The following is a 12347-nucleotide window of genomic DNA, read 5'->3' on the forward strand; positions in this document are numbered from 1 at the left end:
ATTCAGTAACCTTAAACATGTAGTCGATTTTGTCTTTGGCATTTGTTGCCAGCACAGAGTTGCCAGGTACAAATTGTTTGAAGAAAAAACTTTGTTTATTTTTTTTAAATTGTAAAAATTTCCAACTTAAACAACCATAACAACAATTACATATGTCGCGACTGCTAGTTGCCCTTTTAGGTAAAGGCTGGCGGTGTACGGTAAGATATTAAACAATCACCTAGCAACCCTATTTTTGCTTGGTCAGCAAAAACTGATGATATTAAAGCCTTTTTCACTTCTATGGCTAGAGTAGGAATGCACTGTGCATAAGATGACACTTTGGTTTTGTTGTAGTAATATGTATTACATAATCACACAACGCACTGCATTAATATTCAATTGTTTTCGCCGATTTACATTTGTTTTTTGACAGATATAGTAACTGCAACTCTCCAATGGTAGCTTACACATCAACCAACCAACTTTATATGTGCTTGTAAAACGTGCACAAACGAATGAAGAATAAAGACAATGAACAAGAAACAATGGTGAATATCAAAACATTGTACTGCAGCCAATGAAAGAAAGTCAGATTTCGTGTCTGCTTTCGGCAAGACCCTACGCGAAGCAATTCTCGCCCGAATGAAGCCATACCGTCGCTGATGGCCAGCAACACTTCCACAGTCGTTAGTGACTTCCCAAATGATACGCTGCACAGCCTGAGTATGGGCAGGAAAATGAGGGCATTCAAACTTTGTGTTTATCAAACCCTTTAGTTCATCTATGGTCAAGTGTGAAGTAAGGATAGACTCAGTAAGCGTGGCATGGTCCCAATCAAAGAGAACAGTGAGTTGGCATCCAAATTAAATTTTAGTTGGGTAAAAGTGCGGACAGAAACATCACAAGAGTTACTGCTTTTGCGAATATTTTCTAACATGTTCACAGAAAAAGATCGCAGAGCAGGATCATCACTGGATACCGGGGCATTGTCACATTCAGATGTACCAGGTGCAGCTGGTTCGAAAGGAGAGTCAATTTCTTCATAAGTTGCTGCAGAAAACTGCTGTTTTTTCCAGTTCTCTTCCTCTTATCACTTGTGACTTCTTTGCTGCAGCGAAATCATCTCCTCGCTGTTGTTTGAGGCTCTTGAAAAACAAGTTTTTGTGTGAATGATAAATGTAAAGAACACAAAATAATCCATGTAAATCAGTTCAGTTTGTTTTTATTTCTGACTATCACAACGAAAAACAATATATGCCAAACATAACAAATAATACTCTTTCGGACAAATGGCATTAAAAATCAGTGATAGTCAAGAAAAATCTTCTCGCCATAGCAGGACTAGCTTTAGTGAAAGCACAAGCTGCCTGCCTTTACAGACATAGAAATCAGAACATCTGAATCACTTTCCCACGAGGAAATGCTTTAGGAACGCGAAAAATGCTTGAACCACCTACTATCTAGAGTTGGTTGCACTACATCTGCAATGGTGAAGTGGGGTTATAGAATTGGCAGTAACCCATTCTCCTTCTCATATGGCTCCATTCAACAAATGTTGTTAGAAGAGCCATGTCAATGACAACAACTGACCAACCCTAGTACACAACATGGGACATGTCTATCAGTATGCCTGACCCATTGACCCTGTTATCAAAGAATATACTTATAAAAGCCTTACATTTCATAGAAAATTACTAGACAAAAAAGTTTGAAAAGATACCGTATGTAAGAACTTACCTTTTGTTAACTCTCTTTTGAAGCGTTTTCGTTATCCTTTTGTCAAGAGGCCCAATTTGGTATAACGGTGCTTCTACTCCATGATAACGTTGGGAGAGGAGAAACCTCAATTGTTTTAGGAATGCGATCTTCATTTGAAAAGAGAATAGTTAGCTTTTTTTCCAGCTTCCTGAAAAATTAATTCCTTATGAGTGCTCTGTCTCTGCAAACGTGCAATTAATTATTTCAACACATTAAGGTTTTGAAAAGTGTCTGCTAGTTGGTTATTGTAGCCTACGTGTACTGTTCATTCATGCAAGCTCTATGTTAGTATTTTTAACAACTAGCCTACCCTTCATCCATACGAAGATATACGAGTTGGTCTATGTTTTATGTCACTACCAAGCTTAATTAAAACCGGTCAGAGAAAAAGTTGCAGTAATAAAGTACTTGAGTATCACCTTTAACAAAGTAGGCTCCTACAGAATGCAAGAACATATCGTAGTGTCGGTAAATCAGCAGTGGGAAGCTCCTTGGAGGGTCCAATGACAGAAGAGCTTTCCATGCTTCTTACTCTCTTTTTAGAACTTTTAGGCATGATTTAACAGTTAACAATGCTACCCACAACAAGGTCAGCTTTATGAACTAAAGAAAATATGTGAAGAGATTAATGTATTTTTTGAAAAATAAACATAGCCCACTTACAGTACAAAGAACTAAGAATTTAAGTGCTGAAAACTTAGTTGTCTGAGCCTTCCGTAATACTATGAACTTTATTAGTGTCATTCTCAAAGTTACATATAAAAAATGCAGAACCACAAACAGCAACTTCACCTGAATAAGCAGTTCTTATTCCAGAAGACCTTATAATTACAGACACTGCCTCTTAGGCCTACTTTACACAATTTGGAAAACCTAGCCTAAACTAACTTTGAACCGAAGCCTGAATGATTATTTAACAACCAAGCATAAAATCATAGCAAACATTTCGGCTGAACACAACTTCTTATCTGAATTTTGCAGCCTTATCTTCAATAATAATCAGCAATTCAGCCTCTCAAGCTATAGCCTAAATCTCTCAGCAGCAGACAGCAATCGCTCGCGCGAGCGTGTGTGCGGCACACAACGCGTTTTCCCTAACTAGCCATTCAGAGCGCGCTATCTGGATCACGTGGATTGATGCGTTGTGATAGCATTTTTTGTGGAATCACCTTGCAAGAATTAGAAAATACTAACCTTAAAACGGTTACATGTTTACAGATACTGGATTATATTGCATAAAACTTCACAAAAATACTCTACACAACATTAGTCACCCTGTGTGATAATTCGATTTTTTCCATTCAAATTTCACATCGCCTTATTGTACATCTGCAGATCACAAGTAAAAACTCCGAACTGCGTTGCCCGACATTGCGTGTGTAGACCTGTGCACAGGCCTTTGATGTCATCATGGTATCTGGGTGTGACGGGACCATATCTATTAAGAGAAGGTAAACAGCCGACGTCTTTGGTTGTGCTAAATGACCCTGTCGACGTGCATCCCTAGTATTGTACCCATTGTACTCAGGACAATCTAGTGCGCTGTTCATGTCTTGAAGGAACGCAAAGTCCATCTCACTGGCTCTTCCCTTTGAAACTCCCTTTGATTCCTTTTTCAATTTCAAATTCCCTTTTGATTCCTTTTCAATCAAATTCCATTTGATTGTAATTGTAGCCTTATTTTTGTACTATATTTCACATAATTTTTTTTATCTGTTTTCTAGGTTTGGTGGCTGTGCAAATTATAAACAGTGACATCCAAACACTGTTTTTGCATAAACCTTTTGGTTTTGCCATCTTTCCCTTTTGTTGGTGCCAAATTCGTATGTTTACTTTACCGTTCTCAGGCCTCGAAATTCGTTTTTGTTGACGGCGGACAAACGTGTCCGGTCTGAGCAGCTATGTCGGCGGACAAATTAAGTCTCACGGCGGACACACCAGTTTTAGCGTCGATCGTCGTCATGCTTAATCAGTTTATCTTGATAATTCTTCTCCATTTGAGAAGACCAACGACAAGTGCTTGAAGAGTCAAAGCGCCGTGTAGCTGCTTAATATGCCGCATATCTGATTAACTTCCACCGAACGAGGTCGTGTAGCTTTTTGCGTCACAATGCTCTGGGCTCGAGTCGGAAAAATCTAACGCTACTATTTTCTGCTGTGCAAAGTTTCAGTGGGATTTTTTCTTTAGGTTTATTTTTGCGTGTCATGTGAGCGAAAGTGAGTTTTCCCTGGACCTTTTCTTTCTTACTATAATACCAAAACTTAACAAATTTTGCTGCATCATGCTGTAATAGCCTACTCGTATAATCTAATGTTGTAACCCACCTTGCCTTATCAATATTACTCGGAGATCAAAGCCAGACATTGTGACGTAAGACTTGAACTAAGTTGCGCATGATTGCTGTAGAAAAACCGTACTCCCATCGATTCTTAGCGAGAATTCACCTTTGTTACGCTAATTCGATATCATCAATCGTTGAAGCAACTTAAAAATCGAAAGTTTTCCTGCTTGAATGGAAGCTAAGGATATCATACAGTATTTTCTAGATGCGCGCTAGAATGCGCGGGAAATTATATTCTTGCAACAATTGTTTGTGCTATGCAATGACGATTTGTATCGCTAGTTCCTGTGTTACTTCTCGGCGGACAAATATGACCGATCTAGATGGTACTTCCCGCGAACATCACATGCTGTGACGGCGGACATGACCGCCGTGAATTTCGAGGCCTGCGTTCTCTACATGTTCGCGCCAGCAAAGAAAAATAAAATTGAATTGAATTAAATTGAAATTGAAATTACTTGTGCCAGCATACGCAAGGGATGAACTGATTGTTTGGGGGTGTTCTGTGGCATCGGAGGCTTCTTGAGACCATTATATCTCTTTATTTCGACGTCATACTCGAGTGCCTTAATCATATCTTCGTTTTTCACACGTCTAATGGTGTCTTCTTGGACTGTTTTACTACTGTTACTATCTGGTTGTGTAATCAGCATGGCAAGGGAATGGGTGGATGACTTTCCGTTGGGAGGTGATGTTCATCTTGGATGCCATCTTGGAAATTGCCATTATGTAATGCGATATTAACGTAATACTTAGTTCTAATGGATAGCTTGACCCCTACCACCTAGGTATAGAGACAAAAATCATCTTCCTAAAGTGAACGGTAGGGAGTTATGGTCATTTCTAGGTAATGGCGGCCATCTGGGACGCCATCTTGGAAATTACTATTATGTAATTCGATATTAACGTAATACTTAATTCTAATGGATAGCTTGACCCCTACAACCTAGGTATAGAGACAGAAATCACCTTCCTAATGTGGATGGGTATTGGGTAGGGAGTTATGGTCATTTCTAGGTAATGGCGGCCATCTTGGACGCCATCTCAAATTACTCAAAGGTGACAACATGTCATCAAGCAGTTTCTGAAAATAGAGACCCTTGGCTACCAAAATCAACAGTAAAAAAAACTTAATACAACAATGCAAGGGTAAGGTAAAAAATGGCATTTCGCTCCCAGATTACCATATGCGAACCATACAGCTGAAGCTATCTAATGCAGTATTGAAGCATAAAATGTTAAAAAATAACATTGAAGCATTGAATTTTTTTGCTTAGTGGGATTTTGGTAAAGTTTTTTACAAGGTGAAGTTGGTGAATAGTGTTTCACAACATTACCTTATAGCTTTCCTATTTTCTAACTTTAAACCTTGAAAGTTAGTGTTTAGGGCAAGAAAATAGCAAAGGAAAGGTGTACCAGTGAAGGCATAAAACAGCTTTGAGATGTCTTTTGTCTTTAATGCATAAGCGAATGTCAAATTGTTTTGCGGGCCGCACAAACTTCTTTGACGAGCCGCATGCGGGCCGCAGGTTCGTCACCTCTGATCTAGATGCTTGTGAAGATAAATGGATACATAGGATACGGTACATGCCAAAATAAATATCCAAGAATTAATTCTGCCACAAGTTTAATTTTTTGACGCTCCACTACATTTTTGGTATTTTTTCAATATTTTACTGCCTTATTCACTGCCGTCTTTGCCTACTCTTTTTTCCACAACGCTACATTTTGTGTTTGCCATGACGGTACATTTAATTTTTTATCGCTGTGCTTAGTTTGTTTATCACTGCTCTATGACTGCCGTGTTTCACATATAATTTATTTTAGCTGTAATTTGCCACGACGCTACATTTGCAGGCTTTGCTCACCGCTCTTTCATCAATTCTCGCTTATGTATTTGATACATACTTTACTTTACTGCCGGCTTGGTTTAGGTTTCATTAAGCATTTTTTCAATATTTACGCTTATGCTTTTTAATATTTACGCTCATGTTTTGACATTATTGCGTCACTGTATTGTTATTTAAAACATTACTAGTAGGCTTTAACTGCCCTTTATTAGAACTGACGATGCACTAGCAAGTGCGAAATATATTTTCTGTTACATCTACTGACAACTGATCCCTGTTACCTTACCAATTGAGGTTTTAGCTTATGATGGATGTGTTAGATTTTATGTGTGATACTTATTATAGCTTGACTACATTCACTCCAACTCTCAACAAGTTACAGATTTGCTTCAACTAATGTTTCATCTTATCTATCGCCGTTTCTTCTTTTAACCCCCAGTTTAATCTTTCTACTCACTTGATTCTTGTCTCTTTATCATTTTCTATATTATTCTTTTCTATTTTTTTATCACTGTCTGTCTTTCTCGTGTTTGCTTTTATCCAATTCATATCCATAACCAACAGTTTATGCTGTGTGAAACTTCTTCGCCATGTATTACTTTCACAACTGCAATCCTTTGCAGATCATTTTTTTCTACAAGCACATAGTCAACAAGTGTGGTGTGTTCAGTGTTCACTCGACTTGTAGGAGATCCATTTTCCACATGTTTCTTGAAAAATGTGTTTCCAACAATATATCAAATCTGTCAGCAAATTCAAGCAATCTTTCTTTCATCAAGATTTCTTTTACCTTATCCAAAACTATCATGAACACCTGTAAATTCATTGGTTAATCTCCTAACATGGCCATTAAAATCAACCATAATAGCGCACTTTCTATTCTTGGCCATTCAGCATTTAATTTGTCATGCAAAGTAGTTGTTTTCTCAGCATCACTTTTGTCACCTTACGCACAATACACTGAAAACTCAGAGAAAATCTCCTGGTAGTATACCAGAATCACCTCAATGATTTTTGAAGATAACTCTTTTTACTTTTATCACTTTGTTTGATAATTCACTCTTAACCATTATTTCAACGCCTGCTTCCTTGAATTTTTTTGAACCAGTTCTTATTTTTGATATTATTGAATCTTGTACTCTTCCATCCATACTAGCTAGCAGAACATTTTAACCACTTTCAGTTTATCCCCATCCAGAGTGACTTTCTGTTTTTGTCTTTCGTTTACCTTTTCTTGGCAATATTTGCATTTAAAGTCTTTTATTCTTGCCAGGCTTTGGCTTTCCCCTGTTGCGTCATAACCCATTCATTGCGCTAATTACATCTAATGGAGTTGCTTCCAACTCTTTTCTTGTATACTATATAATGCAATCATTACTTGACTGCATTTTGTAGTATTTAGCAAAGATTTTATAGCCGTATTCCTTTGCTGACACCAACCCCAGTTATAATCGGAGGACCTACTAGCCCTTGCTTCAAGAGGAAATTTGTCCAAGGCAGCAAGTTAAACGGTTATTTTTCTAATGCCGCTTGCCCAAGGTCAGAGCCTTGTTAGTGTAAACAGATTGGACCAAACTTGAAGGTGACGTTGGCTTGGCAAGGAAATCTTTTGTTCACAGCTTGTGTGGTTTTAACACACGCCACCGGTGCCTTTTCCAGTCCATCTTGGCAATCAATTCTTAAAATAAAGCTATGTCTTAAGTTGACATTGTTGTTTTATGCATCTAGTTTGTTTTGTTCTCCATACCACCATAACTGGTCGTTATATGCGCAGTACGTAACAATGCTGGAGCAGCAGATGAATGCATGCATGGAGACCAACAACAAGTTGCATGAGGTTAACGCCGACTTACAAAAACGTGTGACTGAGCTAGAAAAAGAAGTAAGTCCATTTATGAACCAATTGCTTGGATATAACAATGCATATGAAAGATGTTAAAAAATATCACTAAACTGTGGCAGTTTACCTTTGCACAATGCAAATGCAGTGCAAATTCTGAAATTGGCAAGATCACCACTGTTGGTGATCTTCAAGATCACAATCACCCAAACAATGTGATCTTGAAGATCAAGATCACTTTTGTGTAAAAAAATACAGTTTTTGATTGATGAGATGGAAAAAAACAAATTATACTCGTAAACAATCTGGTTAAAGATAGTTGGTGTGGTTAACTTTTGCTTTCAACTACTTGAGCAGTAGCCTAAGAATTGTAGAAATTTTGTGACTAGCTGTTATCAATTGTTGTAGTTTGTGTAGGTAATTTGTGTAGCTGTTATCAATTGTTGTAGTTTGTACAACGTTGAGGATTATTTTTTGTCTACTTCACTCGTTCATCACCGGACTGGATACCTGGGCATAATTTCAGCTGCCATGTAGTTATCTTTTCATTAAGGATTTTCAGACCATCCAGCCCACATGAAGCATGGATGGTCTGATTGAAACAATCATTCTTAAAACTTGGTTGAAAGGTGAGCATAGGAATGTGAGTCATTTTTTGTGCTCGTTTTTTTTAAACATCTTTAAAAAAACGAGCACAAAAAATGACTCACATCCCTATGCTCACCTAACCAAGTTTTAAGAATGATTGTTTGAATCAGACCATCCATGCTTCATGTGGGCTGGAGGGTCTGAAAATTTAGTTTTTAAAGTTTTTAAAAATGTTTAAAAAAAAAACGACTATAAAAACAATCGTTTTTGTTATGCAAACAATCTGTCTGAAATTTAAACGCTGTAACAAAATTGCACTTTTGCTTCTTTGAAATGTCTTTTCTGAAATAATCAAGACAGTGATAAGTTACCAAAATAAAACTTCGTCACTAAACTTTTCATCAAAATTTTGACTTCACCAATGATCTAAATAGATACGTAGTGTAATTAAATAATAAAAAAGTAAAGAGAACCACACTTAATTGGCAAATTCAAGTTTATTCATTTTTAATTTGAATGGATAGAACTTTAATTAGCCAATTTAGTGTGACACTTCACTTTTTATCCATAAGCTAATCTATATCAGTATCAAGATTCTATTTGAATTTAAGGATGTTACTACTGGTGTAATATACGTAACTGTAAGTCTGGCTGTGAAAAATGAATCCCCTACCAACTTGCACTGGACCAGCACGGCGAGTAAGGCCCACTCTCCCTATCATCTGGATAAAAAGACTCGAAAAAGCCTAAAAATCGCTACATACAATGTCAGAACACTATCTGAAGAAGCTCACTTGGAAAACTTGTTAAAAGAAATCGAAAACATAAACTGGCATATAATTGGTCTTAGCGAAATGAGAAGAACAGGCGAAGGAACCTTACAATTAAAACACCACTAGCACCTCCTGTATCACAAAGGCAAGGAAAATCAAAAACTAAGTGGTATCGGATTTTTTGTTCACACAAAGATTAAAGACAATATTAAAACAATTAACGGAATCTCGGACAGAGTTGCCAGTATAACCATTAAAATATCAAAGAGATATGACCTAACGATTATCAAAGTCTATGCACCTACTTCCGCAAGCTCACAAGACGAAATAATAAATTTCTATGAGGACTAGGGTGGCTCATTTTCCTTGATGTTCTTTAAATTTTTTGTCAGTTTGGAATAATGTTCCATTTTGCTCACTGATATTTGCAAACCAAAAACTTTTGTTGGGTTTTGACCTTTGACCCTGGTTCACCCAAGGAGAAATTCTGAATTTTTCTGAAAAATTAGTAAATTTCGAAGTGGTTTAGCAGTATCTGAAGAGGGGATTTCTCAAAATTTGACCACGTGATTTTGACGTCACTTCCTCTGTTAACTTCCACGTGGAACATCTTCACCCTACTCCAAGTCTGAGAGTCATTCGTCAGTAGCACTTAGTTTTTTCGAATTGACTCTAGTTTTGGAGATATTCGACAATAAACATATTTTTGAAATCGTTACTCAAAAGCTTTGAATTAGCAAATTACTTATTTTCAGCCCTGTTTACCATTATGATGTCATAATAGCACTTGTCTAGTTCAATTGGTTCATATTGCACGAAAGTTCAAAACGCAAGCAAAGGTTGAAATGAACTGTGTTTAATGTAAGGGAGACATAAATATTCAATGAAAATAGTTGTGAATCAGTAGGCCTACATCACAAGAAAAATATCCCGAAAGTCATGTGTTTATGAATGCAGCTTTATATTGAAAAGGTAGACCTACTGAAACAGATACTGTACAAATGAAATTTTATTCTAAGCCTTTGCTAAGGCCAAGTCTGCTGCAAGAAGTTTTTTTTCTGGTCTATAGGCTAAATAAATTACATATAGGCTAATAAAATACGCCTTTGACAAGTAGGATGCTGTACAAACAACTCAGATATATTTTGCTGCATGAGGCAACGCATTCTGCGATAGATACAGCGCTATATAAAAACAAGCATTATTATTATTATTACTTTGACATGAAGCTGGGTGATCAAGATAAGTCCTGGGTTCCTCCTAAAGCATGCAAACCCGTTTCTGATGGGCTCAAGGCTAAGAAGTTCAGAGTGCCATGGCATCAATAGAGCCGTGGAATCACCATGAAAATTGATACTTCTATTCTGTACGGTGAGCATGTTCGAAGGAAGTTGGAACATCATGTTTACATGGAATGGGCAAGGCAGTCATTGCGTGGACGTTGCTATTTCTGTTTTTTATTTGCCCTCTCTTGTTTCAAGTGGTGATTTGCTTGAAACAATAGTAAAACGGGCATGACTGAGAGTAACCTCAATACCTTCAGTAATGTTTTGGAGCAAGGTCAAGCTTTTTTCTCAAAATCATTTCTACCACCTACTGTAGTAGTTAAAGATTTAGTTATCAAAAGTGGTAGCTGGAATCTTGGCTAACTCAAAAACTAGAGCCAATTCGATAAAACTTAGTGCATTTTCAGAATCAGGGGCCTCGAAATACCTTAAAATGACTCTCACATGTCCTGCCTTTATATAAAAAAATTTTTGTTGGCCTGTGAAAATCGATAAACATCGTCAAATGATTCAAGAAACTGAAAGCAGTAGATATTTACTACAGTGAAGACTGAAGGGTGCACAAAGAAAATCATGTCTGAAATGTGGTAGAATTCGATATTTTGAAAGTAATACACGTGTCAGTGTTCATGGAGTTGCTAATTAAACCACTTTGCTTGATACAAGTTTGTGTTACTGCTAGGGATGGGCAAAATAGAGTAATTAGCTATTCTAGAATATTCTAGAATACTGAAACCGAATATAGAATACAGATATCTATTCTAGAATAATTGACAGTTTTTATCATCGACACATTTTAATGAATGTTATGACTTTACAAAACCAATGAACATCACAAAAATTGCTTATCGCAGTGTAACAAATTTAGGCTTTCTAAATTTTCACCAGTCAAACGAGATCTCAACTTGGTGGCAGTTAAACCTGCACTTGAAAAACATCTCTCTGAAGAAGCAGATGTAGCAGGTAGACAAAAAGCTACACAAAAATTTAAAAGAAAAAAAATTTTTTTTTGAGATTTTGCGCCAGCCTAATGAGGACATTAACAAAGCAATTCAAACAAACAACAGCCATTACCTTGTTATTATGGGGGACATCAATGCAAAAGTTGGTCAAGGAAATGAAACCTGTTTTGGAAAGTTCATTGCCAAGAAACGACAGAGGAGAAGATTTGATCAATTTTGCAACTTCAAATAACTTGAAAATAAAAAGGAAGAAACTCCACCACTGCAAACAGCAACCACTCAAAATCAACCAAGAATATGTCAATAACTTCCAGAAAAACTTAGAAACAGCTTTTAAAAAACAAGAAGCAACAAACACCAGTCAACTCAACTACATAGAGGAACTTTGCAATAACATAACCATAACCACTCCCTTTCATGAAACTGCCTCGGCATACCAAGAAGAAAAAATAATGAAGAAAAGCAAGTTATCTGAACACACTATGCAGCTAATAAAAAAACGTCAAGCATGGAAAACAATGGACAATAATTGAAACAAAATCAAAGAGATAGAAATAAACAAACTAATCAAAATGAATCAAAGAATGGACATTTGATCCCATAACATGAAAATGATTGATGAAACTACAATTAAACAAGGTGGAGGATTCAATTTTGCAAAGAAAAAACTAAGTCAAGGGAAAAGCCAAATAACAGCTATAAAAGAACGGAATGGCCCGTTTCGGTGAGTCCGATCCCTTAACGGGGGATTTTTGAATTTTTTTTTAAAATTATTGGGTACCGTAGCCTAATTATCATTGCCGTTTTAGGGTTAGGGGTTAGACGTTAGGAACTCACCGAATCAGACTCACCGAATCGGACTCACCGAATTGTAGCAGACCCATAAAAGAAGAAGACGGAAAAATCACGAACAATCAAGATCGCCATGTTGAAAGATCAAAAGAATTCTAGGAAAAACTTTACAGT

The 12347-nt window shown here is 36.9% G+C and overlaps 1 protein-coding gene across 1 annotated transcript in view; it reads left to right on the plus strand.

Moving 5' to 3' along the window:
- The window catches only part of LOC145774371 (uncharacterized), a 187203-nt gene that overhangs the window by 97241 nt on the left and 77615 nt on the right, over positions 1-12347 (plus strand). Inside the window, exon 12 of the mRNA XM_082585603.1 lies at positions 7707-7814. Within this exon, the coding sequence (XP_082441729.1) occupies positions 7707-7814 (108 nt within the window). The remainder of the gene's footprint in view (positions 1-7706; positions 7815-12347) is intronic.

The sequence above is a fragment of the Aplidium turbinatum genome, chromosome 7 (genome assembly GCF_918807975.1).
Source record: "Aplidium turbinatum chromosome 7, kaAplTurb1.1, whole genome shotgun sequence".
Classification (NCBI taxonomy): Eukaryota; Metazoa; Chordata; class Ascidiacea; order Aplousobranchia; family Polyclinidae; genus Aplidium; species Aplidium turbinatum.